Source organism: Bufo bufo, chromosome 4, assembly GCF_905171765.1.
Source record: "Bufo bufo chromosome 4, aBufBuf1.1, whole genome shotgun sequence".
Classification (NCBI taxonomy): Eukaryota; Metazoa; Chordata; class Amphibia; order Anura; family Bufonidae; genus Bufo; species Bufo bufo.
In genome coordinates, this window is record NC_053392.1 from 154,857,402 (window position 1) to 154,878,967 (window position 21,566).

A 21,566-nucleotide genomic window follows, 5' to 3' on the forward strand; every position below is an offset into this window, starting at 1 on the left:
GGGACGGCTCTTACTGGGAGTAGTCAAAGTGCTGGGTGGGTGACTACTCCCCATGTTCCAGGCTCAGTTTTGCCAGGCATAAAAAACAGGCCAGCACTGCCAGGTGAGGAGGATTACCTCCGTCTGACAGTGGAGCTGAGGACGGTCTGTGTGCTGTGATCTAAGGGCTGTGTTGGGAATCCACGTCTTGAGAAGGGCTGGAAGGCTCAGACTCTGTGAGGGCAACAGGCCGCCTAACGCATGCCTGTGGACTTGACAAAGCTTCCAACAGAGTGGTGTGAGTGTTATGTGTGTGAACGATCACCAGCAACTTGCGTTTTTGTTTTGCTTTCACGTGTGAATAAACACTGATGTTTTCAAGAACTTGTACTTTGCCTCTGTGCTGCACCCGCTAATCCTAACTACAGAGCAATCCAACAATATATATATATATATAATATTTTATTTATTTTTATATAAATATATTATATATTTATATAAAAAGTTGATGAGCAGCACACAAATCCAAAGCGGTGCAATTCCTTGAAACAGACCTGGTCCTATTAGATATGTGTAAAAAAGGCCAAGCAGCACTCAAGTATCCATGAAAAAAGGGTATTTTAATCACCCATGTGGTAACAGCAACGTTTCAGCTCACTCCATGGAGCCTTTGTCAAGCCATAATACATAGTGCAAAATCAAGTGCTTATGTAGCATACATAATTAGCAAAGTGATTACATGATTATACATCAATTTTTTACAAAAACAATATTAAAAACAATATATATCAAGTGTGCAGAATTGTATCTCTCTAAAAACAGACAATATGTCATAAGTGCTATGTGCCAAAAATTTCTATCCATAAATTTATCTGGTTACAGTGCATGACTTAATTAATCAATATTACAAATCAGGTGTACATGATTGTGCTGATTAAAAACAAATAATTCATCTAATAAGAGAATTCTCACATATAGCTTGAACGGCAGGACTCGGTTGGCCGTTCCGGAATTATATAGAGAATAAATAAAACAAAAAAACAGTTATTGGAATAATCCAATGATTGCACATGTAATAAAACCCATACGAGAGGGGCGAGCAAAGATTATCAGGAACCATAAAACAAAGGAAAACATCCACTACTCTCTCAGTAAAGTATACTTCCTGATATTACTTTTAAACCTTTGCCCCTCTATTTAAAACTATGTCCTCTTGTAGCAGTTTTTCTTCTTTTAAAATATTCTCTCCTCTTTTACCTTGTTGATTCCCCTTTATGTATTTAAAAGTTCTATCATATCCCCTCTGTCTCGTCTTTCTTCCAAGCTATACATGTTAAGGTCCTTTAATCTTTCCTGGTAAGTTGTATCATGCAATCCTGTACCAGTTTAGTAGCTCTTCTCTGAACTCTCACCAAAGTATCAATATCCTTCTGGAGATATGTTCTCCAGTACTGAGCACAATACTCCAAATGAGGTCTCACTAGTGCTCTGTAGAGCGGCATGAGCACCTCCCTCTTTCTACTGGTAATTCCTCTCCCTATACACCCAAGCATTCTGCTAGCATTTCCTGCTGCTCTATGACAGCACTTTATGACATATTGTCTGTTTTTAGCGAGATACAATTATGCACACTTGATATATATTGTTTTTAATATTGTTTTAGTAAAAATTGATGTATAATCATGTAATCACTTTGCTAATCATGTATGCTACATAAGCACTTGATTTTGCACTATGTATTATGGCTTGACAAAGGCTCCATGGAGTGAGCTGAAACGTTGCTGTTACCACATGGGTGATTAAAATACCCTTTTTTCACGGATACTTGAGTGCTGCCTTGGCCTTTTTTACACACATATATATATATATATATATATATATATATATATATACACTGCTCAAAAAAATAAAGGGAACACAAAAATAACACATCCTAGATCTGAATTAATTAAATATTCTTCTAAAATACTTTGTTCTTTTACATAGTTGAATGTGCTGACAACAAAATCACACAAAAAAAAATGGAAATCAAATTTTTCAACCCCTGGAGGTCTGGATTTGGAGTCACACTCAAATTAAAGTGGAAAAACACACTACAGCTGATCCAACTTGATGTAATGTCCCTTAAAACAAGTCAAAATGAGGCTCAGTAGTGTGTGTGGCCTCCACGTGCCTGTATGACCTCCCTACAAGCCGCCTGTGCATGCTCCTGATGAGGTGGCGGACGGTCTCCTGAGGGATCTCCTCCCAGACCCTGGACTAAAAGCATCTGCCAACTCCTGGACAGTCTGGTGGTGCAACGTGACGTTGGTGGATAGAGCGAGACATGATGTCCCAGATGTGCTCAATTGGATTCAGGTCTGGGGAACAGGCGGGCCAGTCCATAGCATCAATGCCTTCGTCTTGCAGGAACTGCCTGACACACTCCAGCCACATGAGCTCTAGCATTGTCTTGCATTAGGAGGAACCCAGGGCCAACCGCACCAGCATATGGTCTCACAAGGGGTCTGGAGGATCTCATCTCGGTACATAATGGCAGTCAGGCTACCTCTGGCGAGCACATGGAGGGCTGTGCGGCACTCCAAAGAAAATGCCACCCCCACACCATTACTGACCCAATGCCAAACCGGTCATTGCTGGAGGATGTGTGCAGGCAGCAGAACGTTCTCCACGGCGTCTCAAGACTCTGTCACGTCTGTCACATGTGCCTCAGTGTGAACCTGCTTTCATCTGTGAAGAGCACAGGGCGCCAGAGTGGTGAATTTGCCCAATCTTGGTGTTCTCTGGCAAATGCCAAACGTCCTGCACGGTGTTGGGCTGTAAGCACAACCCCCACCTGTGGACGTCGGGCCCTCATATCACCCTCATGGAGTCTGTTTCTGACCGTTTGAGCAGACACATGCACATTTGTGGGCCTGCTGGAGGTCATTTTGAAGGGCTATGGCAGTGCTCCTACTGTTCCTCCTTGCACAAAGGCGGAGGTAGCGGTCCTGCTGCTGGGTTGTTGCCCTCCTACAGCCTCCTCCACGTCTCCTGATGTACTGGCCTGTCTCCTGGTAGCGCTCCATGCTCTGGACACTCGCTGACAGACACAGCAAACCTTCTTGCCACAGCTCGCATTGATGTGTCCATCCTGGATTAAGCTGCACTACCTGAGCCCTTGTGTGGGTTGTAGACTCCGTATCATGCTACCACTAGAGTGAAAGCACCGCCAGCATTCAAAAGTGACCAAAACATCAGCCAAGAAGCATAGGAACTGAGAAGTGGTCTGTAGGCACCACCTGCAGAACCACTCCTTTATTGGGGGGGTCTTGCTAATTGCCTATAATATCCACCTGTTGTCTATCCCATTTGCACAACAGCATGTGAAATTGATTGTCACTCAGTGTTGCTTCCTAAGTGGACAGTTTGATTTCACAGAAGTGTGATTGACTTGGAGTTACATTGTGTTGTTTAAGTGTTCCCTTTATTTTTTTGAGCAGTGTATATATACACACACACACACACACACACACACACATACAGTGGTCCAATTCCCCTGCATATACATAGATTTAGAAGATAAAATGCTTGATGTGTGCAGCCTCTGCTAGACATAGCATGAGAACTTACTGTAAGAAGTGTCATTAAGTTCAGTCTATAACAGTATGCAGTTAGCTCCAGCACTCCCTCTAGAGGCAATAGCTGTCTATTCAGGGGATTCTGAGCTTGGTAATATACAAACATTTACAAAGATGATTAAGAAGTTAATCAGTACAGTATTTGTGGGGATCTGCACATTAAGCTATATACTTCAGACTACTACTAAATTGAAACTTTAGTCCTAGAATAACTCTGAGTTCCACTTTGAAATTTGAATTTCCATCATTTCGGATAACATCTGCTTTTGCATTCTAATCTGAGATTTTATGGGGTTGTGGGGTTTGCTTTTTTCAAATTTATATATTTTTATTCTATGAGAGAATACCTGAAAAAATACTACACCAGAGCATGATGCAATTAAAAAACAACCAAATGACAAAAGAAATGCCAGAAACTGTCTTAAAATGGCACAACAAAAAATCCAGTGCTTGTACGCAGGTTTATAATTTCCAACTGGCTAACATGTCGTATCTGTCTATAGCAGCCATAAAAACACTGTTTTAAAAAAATATATATATATAGTCTTAAACCACTCAAAAACACCTCTTTGTCTAAGAGGTATTGAAAGGTGCAGAAAGGACATCGGGGTCACAAATCATCATAAAATTTGATGTATTTCTTTTTTGTAGGCAACACACCCCAGGCAACTAAAGATGTTCAGAATATGCTACCTGGTACTCCCCAGTCTCTGGATAATGAGAAGATGGAATCCCACTATGGAAATCTTCTCCAGAAACAAAAGCTCCAGAACCTAGGTTCTTGGTTCCACCAGGTCTAGAACATTTGAGCAAGGTACTGTAGCATTTTTATTCAAATGAATGCATACTACAGGTTAGGTCAAATATAGCTATATTATGCTAATATTTTCTGAGCTGTATGTTCATATTTATCTCTCAAGTCCTCGTCTTGATGCCCTTGTATGTTGTATTTTTTTTTCCCATGTCTCCTTACCTCAAGCTGAGCATGATTTGGCTTGCTAGACATTTTTAATATGTGTTTTAGATTGTAAGGAAATAACATGGCCACTGTCCTGGAACCACATGTTACAAATTTAGACTCTGGTTGGTAGGAAGTCTACCCCTTGGTAATTTACTAGCTGCTAAGGACCCAGGTAATGCCTGAGGAGTAAGGGAGCAGACAACTGGTACAAGATTGCTGAAGCAGAACCTCCAGAATGACCAGGGGTTCAGGAGAATAGTAGACAAGCAGGGTCAACACAAGGGAGACAGATACTGACAAAAACAGCAGGTGAGAGGTAATCCACAAACAAGCCAAAGTCAGAATACCATGAGATTCAGTAGGAGCCAAATCAGCAGACTAGGGGTTAATAGAGAAAACAAGCCACAGTCAGAATACCAGAATTTCAAATGCAATAGTAGGGAGTGGCACAAAACAGAGGATCCAAGATACGCATAATCACAGGCAAATGGCAATTACTGAGTTGCAGACTTTTATCAGCCGTCTAGCTCTGGTATAGGACACAGAGCCAGGAAGCTGATTGGCTCAGCTTCCAGTCTTACTGATAGGTCAATCAGCCAAGGCTTGTCTGGTCGGCATTGTGACTTACCCATTTAAGGTACAAAAGACATAAGAAGAAATGGACGATTTTGTCGTTGGTGTAACACAATAAAAGAAGGGATATACTATACTAAATATTGCATGTAATGTGTGTTAATATATTTGTAATTACACAAATTTTATAACTGATTTTGTATATTTTTTAAGCTACAGCACATCATTATTCACCAAGAGGTGGAACTTTTGGGAGGTAAGTAGCATAAATGTTCTTTAATGGCAAACTAAAATATTCTTGAAAATATAGAAGCCTTAAAATAAAACTAGAAAGGTAGAAATAATAAAAAATATTTATGGGTAAATGTTTATATCAGACCATATAAACATATAAAGATGTATAAATATAATTACCATTTTAATTAGTGAGGTGCTCAGCAATCTAAACAATAGAGCAACATGGTAGTTGTTACTTCAAAAAAAGGTAAGAGTTGCATAGCAGCTGCATTGTCTATCTCTATTCTTTGTACACTTTTGCCTTTTATCTGTAAAGTACTTACCTCATTGATCCAGTGATGCTCTTCCCTAACAGCTCCGGTGCTTTACAGTAGCGCTGACAGGGATATCAGGTGGCACATGTGCAGAACACATTGCTTTCCAGCCAATATGACGTGGCTGGTCAGTGAGTCAGGTGTTCCAGAAGACCAATGTTGATGATGTTACGACCAATCAGGGCCTTCCTTGCTGTGGTTAACTTTAATTAGCTTTCTTGAGTGTGTCAGTTATTGTTCCTATAGTTTGCTGTGATGCTTTTTTAGATTGTTTTTAACATAGAACATGTCTTATTATTGTCCGCATTGCAGACAAGGATAGGACTGTTCTATTAGGGGCCAGCTGTTCCGTTCCGCAAAATATGGAATGCACAAGGAAGTCATCCATATTCTTTGCGGATCCGTGTTTTGCAGACCGCAATATACATACAATAGAACAGTACTATACTTGCCTGTAATGTGGACAATAATAGGACATGCAAAATTTTTTGCAAAAATACGGAAACGAAATGCACACGGAGTAACTTTTTTTTTTTTTGTGGACCCATTGAAATAATGGTTCCGCATATGGTCCACAAAAAAAAACAGAACGGACATGGAAAGAAAATACATTTGTGTGCATGAGCCCTAACATATGCATTGGTAAAAAAAAAAGGATACAAAAGCATAGTACACCACACTTTTGTATCCTGCAGAGTACCGTAAAAAAAGATATACGTTCACTTATAGTTTTTTTTTTTTTTACAATGGAACTCTATGGTAAATTAATGCCACTGTATGGCATCAGTCTGAGGCATCTGTTAATGTATAAATTTTTGTATACGTTAAACCAGGGATGCTCAACCTGCGGCCCTCCGGGTGTTGTAAAACTACAACTCCCACAATGCCCTGCTGTAGAATGATAGCTGTAGGCTGTCCAGGCATGCTTGGAGTTGTAGTTTTGCAACATCTGGAGGGCCGCAGGTTGGGCAACCCTGCGTTAAACGGATAGCAAAAACGTGATGTGAATCCACCCTAATTCTGACCCTGGACTACGTAACCTTCCGCTTAACTCCCACTTGTAGTACATCTTGGTTTGACTCTGTGCTGACTCTGAGATTAATTTTTTTTTCAGCCTGATGTTTTCCACAACTGATTCTTGGTCAGTGATGGTCAGTTCGCAGTGTTCGCCAGTGAACACATGCGGGCTGCCATCTTTAGTAAGGTAGTCTCACCCGTACGGCGATGCACAGGTAAGCCCTTAACTGTGCCGGGAGTGGGTCTGAAATCAAATGCAGTCACCGGGAGCAGGCAGTTCCAAGAACATCCCGATGAAAGCCCCCAGCGGCTGTTTTCGGAGCTGCCGGCTCCCATTGACAAATAGCTGCTCTAACAATCCTCCCAGGGCTGACTCCGCCCTACACACAGTACAGAGGACAAGGAGGTCAGTGTGTGTGATGTCTGAGGAGAAAGTTGCACCTCAGCAGCCATCTTGGAGAGTTACAAAAAACTCCAAAGTTAGTTCCAAGTACCAGCCAATAGAATGGAACAATTACAGAAGAACCAGGCAACTCAGAGAGGGAGTGAGAATATTTGCAAAAGAAGGAAACTGTTGTTTATCAGGCTTTAGTCTTCTTTGCATTAGGTGGAGAGATTCTAAGCTACAAGCTGCCCACCATAACCAAGGACAGACGTGGCCAAAAGTTTTGAGAATGCTTACGTTTTTATAATAGCAATTTGCATATACTCCAGAATGTTATGAAGAGTGATCAGATGAATTGCATAGTCCTTCTTTGCCATGAAAATTTACTTAATCCCAAAAAAAAACTTTCCACTGCATTTCATTGCTGTCATTAAAGGACCTGCTGAGATCATTTCAGTAATCGTCTTGTTAACTCAGGTGAGAATGTTGACGAGCACAAGGCTGGAGATCATTATGTCAGGCTGATTGGGTTAAAATGGCAGACTTGACATGTTAAAAGGAGGGTGATGCTTGAAATCATTGTTCTTCCATTGTCAACCATGGTGACCTGCAAAGAAACGTGTGCAGCCATCATTGCGTTGCATAAAAATGGCTTCACAGGCAAGGATATTGTGGCTACTAAGATTGCACCTCAATCATCAAGAACTTCAAGGAAAGAGGTTCAATTCTTGTTAAGAAGGCTTCAGGGCGTCCAAGAAAGTCCAAGCGCCAGGATCGTCTCCTAAAGAGGATTCAGCTGCGGGATCGGAGTGCCACCAGTGCAGAGCTTGCTCAGGAATGGCAGCAGGCAGGTGTGAGCGCATCTGCACGCACAGTGAGGCGAAGACTTTTGGAAGATGGCCTGGTGTCAAGAAGGGCAGCAAAGAAGCCACTTCTCTCCAAAAAAAAACATCAGGGACAGATTGATCTTCTGCAGAAAGTATGGTGAATGGACTGCTGAGGACTGGGGAAAAGTCATATTCTCCGATGAAGCCTCTTTCCGATTGTTTGGGGCATCTGGAAAAAGGCTTGTCCGGATAAGAAAAGGTGAGCGCTACCATCAGTCCTGTGTCATGCCAACAGTAAAGCATCCTGAGACCATTCATGTGTGGGGTTGCTTCTCATCCAAGGGAGTGGGCTCACTTACAATTTTGCCCAAAAACACAGCCATGAATAAAGAATGGTACCAAAACACCCTCCAACAGCAACTTCTTCCAACAATCCAACAACAGTTTGGTGAAGAACAATGCATTTTCCAGCACGATGGAGCACCGTGCCATAAGGCAAAAGTGATAACTAAGTGGCTCGGGGACCAAAACGTTGACATTTTAGGTCCATGGCCTGGAAAGTCCCCAGATCTTAATCCCATTGAGAACTTGTGGTCAATCCTCAAGAGGCGGGTGGACAAACAAAAACCCACTAATTCTGACAAACTTCAAGAAGTGATTATGAAAGAATGGGTTGCTATCAGTCAGGAATTGGCCCAGAAGTTTATTGAGAGCATGCCCAGTCGAATTGCAGAGGTCCTGAAAAAGAAGGGCCAACACTGCAAATACTGACTCTTTGCATAAATGTCATGTAATTGTCGATAAAAGACTTTGAAACATATGAAGCGCGTGTAATTATATTTCACTACATCACAGAAATAACTGAAACAAAGATCTAAAAGCAGTTTAGCAGCAAACTTTGTGAAAACTAATATTTTTGTCATTCTCAAAACTTTTGGCCACGACTGTATATGATTAAACAGTACAGCAGAGATAGTTCATCCCTCCAGCCTGGAGAAACAAGGGAGAAAGATTGATTGTCATAGAAAACTGCCCCTTATGCCACTTCTGGGAACTAATCTGAATCACTGTAAAAGCTGCCTTGCTGTAAATGACTTTTGCATACATTGATGACCTGTGGATCAGCTTTAGTAAAGTACTGGGAGTTTGTTAAGAAACTTGGTCTCCTTATTCAACATCATCTACTAATTGCACCTCACGGTGCTGGCATCACGGACACAGGGGCCCAGCCACCAAAGCACCCTAAGCATACCCAAGGGCACCTCAACTTCCACCTGGCTGGTGTTCCCTACAATAAAGAGTGCCCCGGAGGATTTAGTGCTGTCTTCCTCATCACTGCACGCCGACCCAGGGAGCCGCAAAACCGTGAGTATGACTACTACCCCCATCAGCCCACCGTGCACCAACATACTGCCCCTGCGGTACGGTCCGCTGCAATTGCGCAGGCACTGTAGCATGTAGTTGCTCATGTGTGCCAGACTGCCCAGAGGCAATGACAAGCTGTCCTCTGTGGGAGGTGTATCGTCTGTGTCCTCTATATCCCCCCAGCCACGCTCCATTGATGCCCATAAGCTGCTTTGGGTGCCACCCTGCTGTGAACACGGTTCCTCTTCCTCATCATCCTCCTTGAGATTTTGCCCATTATCGCACACCACCAGGCCAGGCTTGAGGCTCAGCGGTACCAACCACTCATCGGTCTGTTGTTCCATACCCATCCACAGATCCTGCGCAGTGTCGGATTTTCCCCCCAAACAGATGAGTTTCAAAACAGCCTGCTGTCGTTTCCCCCTAGCTGTGCTGAAGTTGGTTGTGAAGGTGTTACGCTGACTGGATGAGGAGGCGGTAGAGGAGGAAGCGGAGGAGGAGGCAACAGGAGGCAACGAGAAATGTCCTGCAATCCTCAGTGGTGGTAGGACATGCGCCAAGCTGCTATCCGCCTCAGGCCCAGCCACCACTGCATTTACCCTGTGTGCAGTTAGGGAGATATAGCGTCCCTGCCCGTGCTTACTGGTCCACGTATCGGTAGTTATGTGGACCTTGCCACAGATGGCGTTGCACAGTGCATACCTGATTTTGTTTGCCACTTGGTTGTGCAGGGCAGGGATGGCTCGCCTGGAAAAGTAGTGGTGGGAAGGAACCACGCACTGTGGGACAGCCACTGCCATAAGGTTTTTAAAAGTCTCTGTCTCCACCAGACAGAAGGACAGCATTTCAAAGGCCAGGAATTTTGAAATGATGGCATTCAGGGCCAGGGACTGTGGGTGGGTAGGGGGTACTTCCTCTTTCTCTCAGTGTTTGGGGGATAGACATCTGAACGCTTCCATGGGACAGTGTGGACATGCTGGGTGACGGTGGTGGAGGTGGTGGTGTTGCTGCCACATCCTCTGTTTGTGGGGTGGCAGGTTCCACTGTCACTCCAGAGGGGACGAACAGGCCGAGACCACAGCAGAAGAGGGAGCAAGAGGAGCCTGAGATCTTTTGTGGTTTTTGCAGGTGTGTACTCTACTGCAGCTCGTGCTTTGCATTTAGATGCCTGGTCATGCAGGTGGTGCTCAGGTTTAGAACATTTATGCGTCGCTTCAGGCTCTGACAGCGTGCAAACCACTCGCGTCTTGTCATCAGCACATTGTCTGAAAAACTGCCATGCCAGGGAACTCCTTGGAGCTGGCTTTGGTGTGCTTAGTCCCTGGGTGCGGTGGGCAGTAGCAAGCATACTGGCTAGGAGACTGCCACTCTGCTTTTGCACCCTGCTCCCTCTTTTGCTGTGCGGCTGTGTCATGGTGGGAAGTGGGGGGAAACTCCCCACCGAACACTAATTGGAAGTGGGAAGAGCAACTAGGCCTGGACAGGGAAAAGGGAGCAGGTCACCTCCTACAGCCATCCTAATCCTGGCCCTGACTCCTCACACCGTATGAGTGGACCCAGATGGTATGATGACTCATACCCAGTAACCTCAGACCCTGGAATCCCTGAACAGCCCTACAAATAATGAAAGGGCGTGAGAAAACCTTTTCCTCCAAGATACATGAAAACAGGAGTCTCACCCGGCCTAGATGCAGGGAAAAGAGGAGACCGTGATCGGCAGGTAAGGACCAGAACAACACACTTACCTGCCACAGCCACACGACTGGAACCCGTGCATATGTACTGGAGCCCACACACCAAACAGGACACAGTACAAACACCAAACATAGTAACCAGCACACCAGTAACTGCCTGGACCCCCATGCGGAAAGGATGCATGAAAGCACCAGGAAGAGCTGCTCACTGATCTGTAGTTCCCCCTCTTGGGAACCCTAGGGCCCTCTTACCGAAGGCACAGATATACAGGGAGATGTCTAGCATCCATGCAGGACTGAGCATACACCATAGACAGACCAAACATGGAACACCAAACTAGACATAACAAAACCCACCCATACATAAACAACACCATACAAAAAAACGGAAAGTGAAGGGAAGGTGACAACGGGAAGACATCGTGGAGACATCGATGTCCCACTAGGTGGCCCTCAAGGATTGGGAAGATAGAACACCCAGGAAAGGAGCAAAGCTCCAGCACCAACAAAGGCTGGAGTACCACTGACTCCAGCCTGAAAGTCACAGGCAATATAAACCTCTAGTGGCCACACCCAGCCAGGTAGTTACCAGCACCAGACAGGGAAAGATCCATCAGAAGGGAGCAAGGTAAAAACATGCTGCAACAATAACATGTTGCCCCTGGCAACCAGCATGCACGGCTCATGTTTCACAGCGAACAGCAACAATACTGAGACACAGCCGTGACAGGCTGGCACTGTGTGACCACCACCTCTTCCTCCGAACTGCACACGTCACTCGCATGACCTTAATTCCATGTGGGGACTAGGACCTCATCATCCTCCACATCATCTTCCACCCACTCTTCACCCCTGCCCTCCTTGTCAGTCTGCACATGGCAGAAAGCAGCAGCAGTTGGCACCTGTGTTTCGTTATCATAATCAGAGACGTGGTGCGGTGGTCCTCCCATGTCAACATCCTGAAACATAAGTGGTTGGGCATCAGTGCACTAAATCTCTTCCACTTCTGGGACAGGGCTAGTTGGATGGCCCACAGAAACCCTGCCAGCAGAGTCATCAAAAAGCATAAGAGACTGCTGCATGACTTGGGGCTAAGACTGCTTGGCTGATTTGCAAGGGAGTGAGGTGAAAGACAGATGCCCATGGACTGCAGATGCCAACTCTGCGGTTTCAGCAGGGGACTGGGTGGGAGACAATGTGAAGGAACTGGAGGCACTGTCTGCCATCCAATTTACTACTGTCTCTCCTTGTCCTTGCCTCACCATTCGTACACCGGTTTTCGGGCCTACAAAATGACGCTGAACGTCCTGCAGCAGGATCTCCAACAGAACCAGCAGCACCACCACCAGAGCCACGTCCCTTATTTGATGCTCTCCTCATTCTTTGAGGTTCCCCACTGAACTTACAGACAGTTTAACTATATTAATTTCCCTGTCACGTATGCAGTGCAGGTGTACCTCACACCAAAAATGGGAATATGTCGCCCACCGAACTAACAGACGGATTAACTATATTAATTTCCCTGTCACATATGCCAACTCTGCGGTTTCAGCAGGGGACCGGGTGGGAGACAATGTGAAGGTATTGGAGGCGCTGTCAGCCATCCAATCTACTACCGCCTCTACTTGCTCTGGCCTCACCATTCGTACACCAGTATTCGGGCCTGCAAAATGACGCTGAACTTCCTGTCGACTATGTACACCTGAGGAAGGTGTTTCATTTGGGCGTGTAGCTGGCAAACATCAACCACGTCCTCTCCCTGCAAAAGGAGCTCAACCAGCACCAGCAGCACCACGACCAGGACCACGTCCCTTATTTGATGCTCTCCTCATTCTTTGAGGTCACCCAACGAACTAACAGATGGATTAACTATATTAATTTCCCTGTCACATATGCAGTGCAGGTGTACCTCACACCAAAAATGGGTGTATGTCACTTACCGAATTAACAGACGGATTAACTGTATTAATTTCCCTGTCACATATGCAGTGCACGTGTATCTCACACCAAAAATGGGTATATGTCACTGGCCTAACTAACAGTCAGATTAACTATATTAATTTCCCTGTTACGCATAAAGTGCACGTATATCTAACACCAAAAATGGGTATATGTCACCCATCGAACTAACAGACGCATTAACTATTTTATTTTTGCGTCAGGGGTACAAAAATGGTGCATTGCTCCCACAAAAAATCGGTATAGGTCACCTGCAGAATTAACAGCCAGATTTATTATTATATTTCTGTGTCAGTGGTACAAAGCTGGTGTATTGCACCCACAAAAAATCATTATAGGTCACCTACAAAAGCAATAGTCAGATTTCTAACACTTTTCCTCTCTTCAGCAGCCTACTTCCTGTCCCTGCACTACTCAGAGCTGAAGGGCAGTGCTACACGTGATCCAGCTTGTATGGAGGCTGGGTCACATGATGCAACAGCAAATTACAGCCATGCCATTACTAGTCATGGCTGTGATGGCTTCTAAGTGCCCACAGCTTAAAAGCTTGTTGATTGGCTGCCCTGAAGCCTTTCAAAAGCTTTATTAAATGCCCAAACACCAAACTCGAACAAAAAACTTTTCCTGCAAAGTTCGCGTATCCGTACTCGCAAAGTTCGGTATGGACCCAAGTTTTACAGTTCAGGTTCGCTCAAAACTACCCATGAGCCCGATCATTTAATCCCTCAGATGTCAACAGCGACTGTGGAGTTCCAATCAATTGCTATGGCAGCCTGAGAAACTGAAGCCTCCCAGGATTGCCATAGTAAGCTGCCTGTTAGGCTCTGCCTGTGGGCAGGGTATAACAGGCAGTACAGAGAATCCAAGTAGCCTTCAGTAGTAAATTATTGAAATCAAAGATATTATCAATTGAACAATTGCAGGTTCCAGTCCCCTAGGCGGACTAAAAAAAAGTTTTTAAAAATACTTAAAAAAACGAAAGAATTAAATATTCTACATATAAAATTAAATAATAAAAATTGGTAAAAACATAATTAGTATCACAAGATGTCCAAAGATGTCCAAACTATTAAAATACAAAAATATTTATTCTGCACAGTGAATACCGTAAAGCATAAAAATTATTTTATGGTCACAAAAATAAATAAAGTGATCAAATACTCGTATGTACCCCATAATGGTGCTAATAAAAACTACAGCTCACTCTGCAAAAAAGCAAGCACCCAAACATCTCTGTAGATGGAAATCTAAAAAGCGTATAGTAGTCACAATATTACGAAGCAAAAAAAAAGAGTTTTTTTTTCCCAAGAGGTTTCTTAGTAAAACATGAAAAAATATAACTTTAGTATTGTCATAATTATACTGCCCCACAAAATAAGGTTGTCAAGTAATTGTTAGCGCACAATGATCGCTGTAAAAACAAAACCCACACAGCAATTGTGGAATTGTATTTATTAATATAGACACACAAATAATAATTTTTTCCAATTTTTCAATGTAAGATATGGTAAATTGAATGGTACTATTAAAAAATACAACTTAACCCACAAAAAAAATAATTCTCCATATGGGTATGTGAATGGAAAAGCAAAAAAGTTTTGGCTTTTTAGCAAAGATGAAAACTGGCTAGGTCCCAAAGGAAGCAAAAACTGTTGCTATAGCTGTCTGTGTTGATTTCATTATGATGGCTTTTGAAAACGGTCTGTAATTTTCTCAGGGTCATAGCAGCCGCAATAAATTTGATAGCTATACTAAGGGTTACCTAGTAATACAGTGACAGTCAAGTAGGTGTCACTTCCTAAGGAACATTCCATCTTACATGTGATGAAGGACCGTAGATCTGGAACATTGCCCTGTAACCAATAATTAGAACAAATGATACCAAAAAGTCTGGAGTGCTAATGCAATTCCCTAATATAAAATTTATATGGGCCCTAAACCAAATCTACACTGTAACCCCTTCAGGATCGGGCCATTTTCTGTTTTTGCATTTTTGTTTTTTACTCTCAGCCTTTCCAGCACCATAACTTTTATATTTTTCTATTCTTATAGCCATATGAGGGTTTGTTTTTTGCACGACAAGTTATACTTTCTAATGGCACCATTTACTGTTGCATACATTGTAGTGAGAAGCTGGAAAAAAATTCAAATGGGATGGAATTATAAAAAAAACAACTAAAAACTGAATTCTGTCACAGTTTTATGGCTTTTGTTTTTACAGTGTTTCCTATGCAGTAAACCCGGCTGATTACCTTGATTCCTAGATTCCGTGGTCAGATTTGACCATGGCATCTGAGGAGTTAAATGGGCACTATTGACGTTATTGTCGATCGTATACATTTGCCCTGGGTGTCTGCTGTTTAAAGGGTTTCTACCACCAGATTTTGACCTAATTAGCTGTCAGACACTAGCGATCTGCTAGTGTCTGCTGTACCTAACCATGCTATTGTAATTCCTTTCTCTGCAGCGGTTACCCTAAAAAACGTAGTTTTATTGGTATGCAAATGAGCCTCTAGGTGCTATGGGGGCGTCTTTTCATCACCTAGAGGCTCCGTCCACTCACCATTTCTGCCGCCCAGCGTGCTCCAGCCCACCCCTCTGCTCTAGATTGACAGCCTACTCGCGCCTGCGCCGTGTGCTTCTGTATTCGGCCCAGGCGCAGTGACTGTTGGACTGCTCCCTGTGCCGTAATCGGCGCTGGCGCAGTGAAGATGCCGGTACAGTCACTGCGCCTGCGCTGAATACAGAAGCACACGGCGCAGGCGCGAGAATTTGGCCGAGATGGAGAGAAGTAGGCTGTCAATCTAGAGCAGAGGGGCAGGCTGGAGCGCGCTGGGCGGCAGAAATGGTGAGTGGACGGAGCCTTTAGGTGCTGAAAAGACGCCCCATACCACCTAGAGGCTCATTTGCATACCAATAAAACTACGTTTTTTAGGGTAACCGCTGCAGAGAAAGGGATTACAATAGCATGGTTAGGTACAGCAGACACTAGCAGATCGCTAGTGTCTGACAGCTAATTAGGTCAAAATCTGGTGGTAGAAACCCTTTAAAACAGCAGGCACCTGGCTGCTATGGCGTCTGCTTTGCTAGCGAGCGGGCGCCATACTTAAATACCCAATTTCTGCTGTAAATTTATGTTGGGCAGTCGGGAAGGGGTTAAAGCATGAAATCCTGCTTGTTTAGAACGTAAAAGCCATCACCATGTGACAAATAACCTTAAATCTCTAGGGATACATTCATAATATAAAATACATAATCACTATACATGTAGACAGCTCTCCTTCCGTCGCATCCATTTTTATATACAGTTCTTTATAGTATTCAAAATGGATTCAAGCTTGGCACCCCATAGAATGTTAAATTGACTTGAAATGAGTGCATTTTTGGATCACTGTGCATCTCTACATATCACAAAGAATCTTAACCATTTACTTAGGCGTTTCTATGATATTTCACTCCTGCCATGATGCCTGTTGTATTTACAGAAAACTGCCACCAATTAACTTGCAGACTTCTGGAAGGAATATGAAAGAGATAATGTACGTGACGAGAGTGAGATTTAACAAAAGGGCATTTTGTCTTAGATTCAATTAAGACTTGTGTCTTAGTGGGAGACAAGTATTAAACAACATAGCAGAAGGACCCCACAGGAGAACAGGCCCAGCTTGGAACTGACTCCATGCAGATAATCATGCCTACGGCTATACAAACTTTGATGCCTTCAGTTTATTTTCTTTGCAAAGGCTTGGAGATTTAATGGTTTTCTTGCTATAATGGCACAAAAGCTAGAACCAGGTATTTGGGAGGATGGTAAAGAGATTTTTAAAAAATTCAAGCTTGATCGATCACTGTGGGATACAAATTTAATATAATAATTACTGATGGATTCTCCATGATAGGAGCTGTGAAATATCCTTTGGGCTTTTTTAATGCTCCGCTCATCACTCACAGTTGCTGTTTTTGGTTTAGCTACTTGTTTAGAATTTAAATATTACTTAAGGAATTTAAATTACAAAGTGATAGACAAATACAATCTAAATAGTAAGGGTTAAACAATTACAGTTCATAAAGTATAGTAAAAAATGATAGATTGCTGATTAGATAGATAGATAGATAGATAGATAGATAGATAGATAGATAGATAGATAGATAGATAGATAGCCGCAGCTAGGCTTTCTTTCAGCTGGGGCAAAAGTTTAGTTTGTTGCCCTCTATCCAAATACCCTGGCCAATGCAAAGTCACTTGTTGGCATCAACCTGCAATTCAGCACCTGGGGTACACCCCCAAGTTGCCCCTTAGCTACTTCTCTGGATAGATGATTGATAGATAATCGAAATGCAAAAGAAAACAGCAGCACAGTCAGTATGTGAGGTATGGGTGCAATCTTCCTGGGAATACAGGCAGGTAATCTACTGATGATTCCAAATACAAAAGAAATGAGGTAGCACTCCAGATGTATGGTGACTGGGTGCTTTTTATCCTTAGTCGAACGGATAGACGGAGAGGACTAATCAGAGTCTGGAGACTTACTTGAGATGTTTTGTCTAGGAGGAATGGCCTTCGTTTTTGTCTTTGCAGAGTTTGCCATAAATAATCGTAGACAGAAATGCACTGGGAAGTCACCGTTTTTGGAGCATATGGGTTTCACGCGCACTTTGGCACATTTTCTGGTTCAGATATTTCTGATATCCCTGAGGAGGAAAGTTTTTCATCATCATTGTCATCTATATGGCGGAAAATTCAAGATAACTTAATGGATATGGGCAACAAGTATAAACGTGTGGCCGACAGAAAACGTATGAAAGGTCCGGACCTAAGAGTGGGTGATTCTGTGTGGCTGTCCACAAGAAACATTAAGTTGAAGGTACCTTCTTGGAAGTTGGGTCCAAGATTTATTGGTCCATATAAGATCACTTCCATTATTAATCCTGTAGCTTTTCTTCTTGAACTCCCTCAGGCCCTAAACATTCATAATGTGTTTCGTAAATATTTGTTGGAGAGATATGTTGAACCTTTGAAGCCATCTTCCTTGCCACCCGCTCCTGTAATGGTGGACGATAGTTTGGAATTTCAGATCGCCAAGATAATTGACTTTCGAGTTCTCGGTAGTTCTCTTTAGTATCTTGTTCACTGGAAGGGTTATGAACCAGAGGAGAGAATGTGGGTACCGGCATCTGACGTGAATGCCAGTCGTTTTGTGAAAGCTTTTCACAGGTCTCACCCGGATAAGGTCGGTCCTGGATGTCCGGAGGTCAACCGTAGAAGGGGGAGTACTGTCAAGGACGTTCCCGCGACAGGTGTCAGGAGATCAGTGAGACTGGCAACATGTGGTTTGATCTGACATGTTTGGATCAAATGACGTCTGTGTTGTTTCTGCTGCTTGCCACACCTTCTTTCCCCAGGTGTGGCTATTAAGGTCGCTTAACCTTCTCTATTTATAGTTGCTTCTACCACAATGCTGTGCGGTTTATAGTTTTTGTTTGGACCTTTGAATAGATTGTGGTTGGATCTCGGCTGAGTTCCTGGTGCTTCCATTGCTCCTTTGAAGTTAAGTCTTTCCTCTCCCTTTTGTATTTTGTTTGGGTTCTGTTTGTTGCTTTTCCCTATTGCTTGTATTAGGCCTGTAGGAGACTACTGTTCGTCCTTCCTTTTGGAGGAATAGGTAGTCTAGTCTCTGCCATTAGTACCAGGGTCCTATGGGGCTAGATAGGGCTAGATAGGACTGTAGGTATTTCTGCGTATGAACTCACCTACCTTTGGAGTCTGTTCATACTGGTAGTCAGTCAGGATTTTTGTTAGGGTTTTCACTAGGAGGTGTCCATTTTCCTTCCCTAGTTCTCAGGCCTGATTCCTTGTCCCCCCCTCCCCTCCCCTCCTATGCTCGGTGTGGAGTTTACCTCCCAAAACGAAGCGCAATAATCAACTGCTCAACATGACTACATAGCAGATAAATAAATGGATAACCTACATCAGAATATTCCATCAATAGAGCACCATGTGGATTTCATGGTAAGGATCGGCATGAGGCGTATCACCGTGCTCATGCCTGGGTGATGTCATCTCGCTCCAATGCGTCAAGTGACAAGTAGCATGCGTAATATGCCCATTGAGCATGTGCAGGATGACAGGGCACATTTCTAGGGTAAAACAGCAGCCATCCAAATCCGTTACACAGATATACATTGGTAACAGGAGAGTGGGCTGTTTCCCCTGCCTGAATGTGTGAATGGCCCATACATTATCAAAAGGAGCACTTTCGCACATCCTGTCTCAGATGGGACCTTCCGGATTAGACAGTTCCTTACATGTGACTCCACCTCTATCGTATATTTATTGTAGTGCCTATGTAACCTACTATATGTAGGCGAAACCACTCTGAATCTCAAGACCAGACTGAATCAGCACAGATACACCTTTAGGCAAAAGAGCAAAGATCTCCCTGTCCCTAAACATTTTTCCTGTCACATGGCTTGATATCTATGATTGGCAAAAGTCTCATTGTTCTGGGCTGAAACGTTGCAGGGGAATAAACCGGGTCCATCATCCTACTTCACTGCAATTTTGGAATGCTGCTTCATTTTTTAGTTTGGATATCTAGTGGATCTGTTGCCCAGGGCAGGGATGCCAACCATCCAGAAATTTCTGGACAGACCGTAAAAATTGGTCACTTTTTTCCTGTGTCCGTGAAAAAAAATATAGATATGTCTATGTTTTTTTTTTAGGCTGGTGGTATTGACTAAATTATTTTGGTGGTAATTATTAGAGATGAGCGAATCGAATCCCATGAAGTAGAATTTGATCAGAATTTCAGGAATTATTCGATTCGCCTAGAAGACGAATTTCCTTGTGCTTCGTGTCAGCGAATCGATTAATCCTGAAATTCAAAGTTACCGCCTCCATTTGCGCACGAAGGGCGCCAGCCCCCATCTTGCTTGAAGATCTTGACATACGTCACCACGCCGGCCAGCATGATGAAGTAATCTCGCGCCGCACGTGATTTCGGCTGAGATCTTCAAGCAAGATGGCGTCGGCCGGCCCGTCGCGCGGAAATGGACTCGGAAAGTTTGATTTAATGTTTTTTTAATGTTAATTTCACACTGTCTGTACACTCAGATGCCGCGATCATGTTTGAACGCGGCAACTGAGGGCTACAATGACGGGGCGTCGCTATCTCAGCTCCCTGCCATTGCACCCGCTACTTACAAAAAAATGTGCTTCGTGGAGAAGTAATTCGTCATGAAGAGATTTTTTTTTGTGAAATTCGGCAAATCAGCCAAATCGAATTTTGAAGAAATTCGCTCATGTCTAGTAATTATCATCATTTTACAGCTCACAGTAAATGCTGCCAATGAGTTCTTATCAGTATATTGAGCTATAGACATGTATTACTTATAAACGTTATCATTCATTATGGTTTTCCAGTTTGTCTGTGAAAAAAGGTTGTCTGTTTGTGATTTTGGAATAAGTTGTCGAGAAAAAAGAAACATTTTGGTTGGCAACCCAGGGCCCCAGAGGGATTGGACCCTTTTCTCTATTCACTAGTGATGAGCGGCAGGGGCTATATTCAAATTTGCGTTATTTCACAAATATTTGGGTGAATATTCGTCATATATTTGCGATTTCAAGATAATTTTCTTGATTGTGAAAAATTGTCAATGCAATATTCGTGTAATGCGTGCGAAATACAGGCGTGGGTCACTTTTGCTACATTTTCCAAGTTGCTAGAAGTTTCCTGAGACTGGAGAAAATGGTTGGCACGGCAGAACATTAAAATGGCTTTATATGCATTTAGAGTGCACCAATATATTTGCGATTGCGCTAATCGGCGCTAATGATGCAAATATTTTGGCGCAATAAGGGAAAATTAACATTTTAGCAGGTCTGAATGTATGTATGGACAGCAGAACCTATCACACTACCTAACACCCTGCACTGCAACAGCTACACTATATCAGGATATAACCTACACTGACTATCTCCCACTAACTATCTGTATTCAGAGGCGTAACTATAGTGTTATGGGCCACAGTGCAAACTTTGGATTGGGGCCCCCCCCATTTTTACAAAGAGGCAGCAGATTTTCTTACTAAGGGCTCTTTCCGTGTGGCTAATCTGCTGAGTGAATGAGTGCCAAGCCCCATTCTGGACAGCAGAGACACGGAGCAGTAACATGATTAACTGTGATCTTTTTACTACAAAATCACGGTGACAACTTTATCTCACTGTGATTTTGTAGTAAAAAGATCACAGACAGGCAAGGAGCATTATGTTAATTCTCCGTGTCTCTGCTGTCCGGAACGGGGCTTGGCTCTCTTTCACGCAGCAGATTACCCGCACAGGATCCGCTCGTGTTAAAGAGCACTAAGCCCAATGCATGGCTACACTCACCCAGTCCTAATAAAATCTGGTTCTACCTCATCCAGGGTGTCGCTGGTGTTGGCGTGATGTTCGCTGGATCCAGAACAAGGTCCCTGTGGTGATAAAAAAAGAATAATCAGATAAGGAAGAGATGGTGACTGGCCCTGTGAAATCATCAGCAGGGGGCGCTGTGCTGGCCTGTAAGACTGAGCCATGCCAATGTATAGCAGGGTAATCTAGGACATTTCCCCTAAGTGCAACCACACAGTACTAATG

The 21,566-nt window shown here is 43.4% G+C and overlaps 1 protein-coding gene across 1 annotated transcript in view; it reads left to right on the plus strand.

Annotated features, from left to right (window-relative positions):
- Window positions 1-240: 240 nt before the first annotated feature.
- PLSCR5 (phospholipid scramblase family member 5) overlaps window positions 241-21,566 on the plus strand; it is a 142,305-nt gene continuing 120,979 nt past the window's right edge. The window contains exons 1-3 of the mRNA XM_040429945.1: window positions 241-277; window positions 4,325-4,413; window positions 5,347-5,389. Of these exons, the coding sequence (XP_040285879.1) occupies window positions 241-277; window positions 4,325-4,413; window positions 5,347-5,389 (169 nt within the window). The remainder of the gene's footprint in view (window positions 278-4,324; window positions 4,414-5,346; window positions 5,390-21,566) is intronic.